At 37.9% G+C, this 5,588-nt stretch overlaps 1 protein-coding gene across 3 annotated transcripts in view; it reads right to left on the bottom strand.

The window, feature by feature from the left end:
• The window catches only part of NUP88 (nucleoporin 88), a 35,359-nt gene that overhangs the window by 22,950 nt on the left and 6,821 nt on the right, over positions 1 to 5,588 (bottom strand). For 2 of the 3 annotated variants that reach the window (XM_023513984.1, XM_023513982.1), the window contains exons 3-4: positions 4,984 to 5,109; positions 1,564 to 1,650 (exon numbers count right to left, since the gene is read on the bottom strand). In XM_023513984.1, coding sequence (XP_023369752.1) covers positions 1,564 to 1,650; positions 4,984 to 5,109 — 213 coding nt within the window. The remainder of the gene's footprint in view (positions 1 to 1,563; positions 1,651 to 4,983; positions 5,110 to 5,588) is intronic. The other variant, XM_023513983.1, reaches the window with a different exon arrangement.

Consider the following 5,588-nt stretch of genomic DNA (forward strand, 5'->3'; position numbering starts at 1 on the left):
ATCAAAAAAAGCTAATGTGTCTGTTTGGTGGTCCAGAGCTGGTATTATCAACTACAGCTTCATGAAACCCGATTAATCAGTTATAGTGGATGTTTGCTGCAACCAAGTAGACAACATGATGAGGATGCTTGTGATTAAGAAGCTGTGACTGGGGCAGCACCTGTAGCTCAGTGGGTAGGGTGCCTGCCACATACACCAAAGCTGGTGGGTTCAAACCCAGCCCCAGCCAGCTAAAATCAACAATGACAACTGTAACAAAAAAATAGCTGGGCGTTGTGGCAGGCACCTGTAGTCCCAGCTACTTGGGAGGCTGAGACAAAAGAATTGCTTAAGCTCAAGAGTTTGAGGTTGCTATGAGCTGTGATGCCACAGCACTCTACCAAGGGTGACATAGTGAGACTCTGTCTCAAAAAAAAAAAAAAAAAAAGAAGCTATGACTGGTCAATAGTGACAGGCCAATCTCTTGCAAGAGAATACTGATGCACAAACAACACTGCTCAAACTATAGAGAAGCTGGACTTAGAAACTCTCTGACATCTACCTATTCGCTAGACATTGCACCAACTAATTATAACTTCTTCCAAGCTGTGGACTACTTATTGCAAGGTAAAATAGCAGCTCTGGTGTATGTGGCTGGAAAATGCCTTTTGTGATTTCATTGCCACTTGCTCTCTATGCTTCTTCGCTGCTGGCAGATGGCAATACTGTTCAGGTGCATACCTTGACTAATTGTACTGCTTCTTGTTTGAGATATAATAAAGTAAACTTTGATTTAAAATTGGGCATTTCAGGTTTAATGACCTAATATAGTCCACTGTAAGTTCTGGGATACCAGATGCTGATCTGGGAATTCAGCAATCTGCCTTATCTACACTGAATAAACAGCTGGTAGGCATCCAGCTCAACATTCTCACCCTTTATCTTTTCTATAATTTTGCAATTTTGTAATGTATTCTCTTATCCAAATTACAAAAATGAATCAATTCTGCTACTCATATTTCAGAACCTTATTTTAAAAAAAAGATCAAGTTAGCAGATAGTGCCATTCAGATTTGTACTTTCTTTTCTTTTCTTTCTTTTTTTTTTTCTTTTGGAGACAGAGCCTCAAGCTGTCGCCGTGGGTAGGGTGCTGTGGCATCACAGCTCACAGCAACCTCCAACTCCTTGGCTTAAGTGATTCTCTTCCCTCAGCCTCCCAAGTAGCTGGGACTACAGGTGCTTGCCACAATCTCCAGCTATTTTTTGGTGGTTGTTGTCGTTGTTTGGCAGGCCTGGGCTGGATTCAAACCTGCCAGCTCTGGTGTATGTGGCTGGAGCTTTAGTTGCTTGAGCTAAGTACAGGTGCCCAGTCTGTACTTTCTTGTTATTTACTCATATTGCTTATTTTTTCTTACTTTACATATTACCAAAAACATACTAAAGTCACCTCTAGAAAACCTTGCAAATTCTGTTAAAATTACATTTACAATACTAAGAAACTAATTTTAAAAATCATTTCATCACACAAATAAAAACTTACCGTTTAAGAAAAAGAAAAAAAAAAAAGAGAAAAGAAAAACTTACCCTTTGTTGAGTATTAGATTTTCCTCTTCTGTTTCTGAAAGTACAATCACTTTAGTGGGTATCTGGGGCTCACGAAGAGAGTAAATTCTAGCAATCAAAAGAGAATAAATCAGCACTTAAAATTCTCTTTCATTTCCCAAAATTGCACTTCCTTCTTCATCTAGTTAGTTCTTGAGAATTTTTCTACCAGTTACCACAATCATTTCTTTGCCAAAGATCTTCCTGTTATTGACAAAGTACCATATTTCATTTGTTCATTAACTCTACAAGAGGGAAGTTTCTTTAGAACCTGAAATGTTCTCTGTCCGTAACAAAATTCTTTAACAGCTAATTCATACCATTACAACTCCATCTCTTCTCTCCTGAGCCTCAACTTGTCTAGTCATCTCACTACTAACCCTAAGCGTGCTGGTTTTCCTTTAATGGTCTCTGCCTATTAAATACCAAATCCCACCAGAGAAGGAAACATAACTTGTAGAATAGAGCACAGGGTTGAAAGTGGTAGGCACCAAGAACACAGTAATCTGAGGAAAAAGCCAAGCATCATTGCTAGCCAGGAGTACTAAAAACAATACTCTTCAGACACAGCATGTCTCAGTCCTTAGGCAAAACAGAAGTGCAGTAAACAGAATGTGTTAAGAGTTCAACATCCACTTAAAGATAAACTGTTTTTTTTTTTTGTTTATTTTTTATTCTGCTTTCTTTCTTTCTTTTTATGGAGACAGAGTCTCACTTTGTGGCCCTCAGTAGAGTACTGTGGAGTCATAGCTCACAGCAACCTCCAACCCTTGGGTTTAAATGATTCTCTAGCCTCAGCTTCCCAAGTAGCTGGGATTACAGGCTCCTGCCAGAATGCCTTGGCTATTTTTTGGTAGAGACGGGGTCTCACTCTGGCTCATGCTGGTCTCGAACTTCTGAGCTCAGGGAAATCCACCTGCCTAGGCCTCCCAGGGTTATAGGATTACAAGCATGAGCCACCACACCCGGCCAAACTCCTTGTTTTTTTTTAACCTTTGTTCCTCTTTGAAGCTTTCTTCTATACTGTATTTATTTTTTCATGCCTGAGATTTTGATATAAGCCAGTGAGGAATATTAGAGGGTGCCACACCTTTGTCTCTCTGTGCAGAGCGCTTGCTGGTGTTGGCTTCTCTGGGTCCCTCAGTTCAATGCAAATAGACTGAGTAGGAGTTACTATTTTGTGTTGAGCTGCACAGACAATATCTTATTTATTTATTTATTGTTAGAGATGGGGATCTCCCTCTGTTGCCCAAGGTAGAGTGCAGTGGCACAATACAGCTCAATGCAGCCTCAAATTCCTATGCTCAAGTGATTTTCCCATCTTAGCTTACCAAGTAGCTGGGACCACAGGGGCACACCTCCATGCCTATATTTAATTTTTTTTTAGAGATGGGGGTCTTGCTATATTGCCCAGGCTGGTCTCAAACTCCTGGCTCAAGCAATTCTTCCACCTCTGCTTCCTGAGTAGCTCTTACTCTTCTTTATATACCAAATGACATTTAGCCTGCAATGTATTTTAGGTTTTTGTTATATAAAGACTCAAAATGCCAGCATGCTGGTATACACCCATAGTCCCAGCTATTCAGAAGACAGGAAGATGCTTTAAGCCCAGGGATTCAGATATTCAGATCCAGTCTGCAACAGAGCAAGACATTGATTCCTTAAAAAAAAAAAAAAAAAGACCTAATATTTTATCATCCCTCTTTTTTCAAGGGAAAGTATAAAACAGTATAAAACAGAATTTTTTCTAAACCAAATCATATTAATTTTAAGCAACTTATACTTCACAGCATATGAGGGCTTCCCAGAAAACATTCAGCCAAGTATGTCTTTATTGGCTAGATACTTTAGATAGTCCTTATATATAGTTATTGTTAAAGAGAGAAAGAATTTTCAAAAGGCTGTCAATGACAGAGTTAAAATGGCTGGTTGCAGTGGCTTGTGCCTATAATTCTAGCACTCTGAGCGGCTAAGGCAGGAGGATCCCTTGAGCTCAGGAGTTTGATACCAGCCTGAGTAAGAGTGAGACCCCATTTCTGTTAAAAATAGAATAAATAGCCAGGTGTTGTGGCAGGTACCTGTAGTCCCAGCTACCTGGGAGGCTATGTCACTTTAGCCCAAAAGTTTGAGGTTGCTGTGAGCTATGATGCCATAGTACTCTATCCTGGGGTAATAGGGTCAGACTGTTTAAAAAAAAAAAAGGAGTTAAAATGTTCCTTATAAAGTCTTTACCGAATTAAAATTTTTAAACCTGGCTTGTTCCATTATCAATAAAATACCACATATGTATTTACTAAATGTTTTTAATGACAATTTGACTCATTTGAATATATATTCATCATGGTTTTCCTAGCTGCCTACAAGCACTACTGACTCCAAAATATACATGAATAATAAGATAGTAATATTATGCTGAGGAACAGTGGGGGGAAAATGTTTAAGAGCAACAAGGCATTTGGTCAAAAATCTCCTTTTGCCTTGCAACTGTCAGCAGGGCCCAAAGCTTAGGAGAAGAGAAGTGTTAAGTACCCCATATTTAAAATAAATAAATAAAATAATAAAAAAAAAAACCTTCAATATTTAGGGCCAGATACTTCTTTCAGGGCTTTGAGGAAGAATTGTACCTATACTATCTCCCCACCATCTCTTCCAATAAACTTTTTATGTAAGACAGATCCAGAAAGTTCACTGATAACATAGCAGAAATCTAAGTAAGATTGGGGTATTTAATCATATACTGCAAACCTTAGAAGGGGCTTTAGAGATTATCAAATCAAACCTGCTCAATTTGCAGATTGGAAGTTGACCACCTCCACCCTCACTCCCCCCAAAAGAAGTTCCAGATCTTAGAGATAACAGAAGTGGCATTGGAACAAGAATTCTAATCTTTCAATTTCTAATTATATTCTCTTTCCTCTATGCTACATTCTCACCAAAAGAATGACATATGTAGGTCACTATGAAAGTTTGAGACAGACTGTGTTATCGCCCATTATTTCTCTTCCAAAAAGCACAGTCAACATGGCTTTCTGATTCAATTAGTGCAGGGCTTCTGGGTGTGGCGGGAAAGGTTTCATTTGTTTCCATCTGCGGATTTTATGTTTCTTGGTTTTTCTGTATCTTAAAACTTAAAAAATACATGACCATGTATGATGAAGAGTTTGGGGGAAATTATTTGAAGAGTTTGGGGAAAGTATTTATAAATCATGGAAGCAGGATGACTGGTAGATAGGAGTAAGTAAGGCATGGAAATTAAGGCAGTTAGGTGCTTGTTATGATGAGAATGGGTCACAATAGCCATTAGATAAAAGCATTCTAATACTCAATGACACATTTGGTGCTATCCTGGGAAGGAAAACATCTTTTCCACTCACAAAACTGTAAGATAAAAATAAAATTTACCTTATTACATTGTCTGATGTTAACAGCACTATATGGGGATCTAGCATTTCACTCGGATACCAGGCAGCATGCTTTAGAGTCAGAGAGGTAGAACTCGTGAAAAATCTCTCAGCAATTGGAGTGGTACTAAAATAAAGATAAAAATTTTCTAAAACATTTTGTAGAACTTAGATGAAAAAACCTTTGAAAACAAAATCTATTTTAACATCCTTTGCTTTTCTTTTCTTCAAATTTCCTTCCCCTAAATCTTGCTGGAAAAGCATTCAAAAAAGCACCTATTAAATCAGTATCAAAGAATCAGAATAAAAATATTTTTGAAACTGTAGCATATTTTATATAGTACTTTACAAGTGTTTTCATATACAATATCTTATTTGATCCTTTTACTAACTTTGTAAGGAAAATACAAGGGTAGATACTATCATTCCTGTTTTGAAAATGAAGAAACAGAGATTTAGAAAATAAACAGTATGGTTAGGTGCAGTGGCTCATGCCTATAATCCTAGCACTTTGGGAGGCCAAGTTCAGAGGATTCCTTAAGCCAAGGATTTTGAGACCAGCCTGAGCAATAGAGCAAGATGTCTCTACAAAAAAAAAAAAAAAAA

This window comes from Otolemur garnettii, unplaced genomic scaffold, assembly GCF_000181295.1.
Source record: "Otolemur garnettii isolate 467f Iridium unplaced genomic scaffold, OtoGar3 scaffold00046, whole genome shotgun sequence".
Taxonomy (NCBI): Eukaryota; Metazoa; Chordata; class Mammalia; order Primates; family Galagidae; genus Otolemur; species Otolemur garnettii.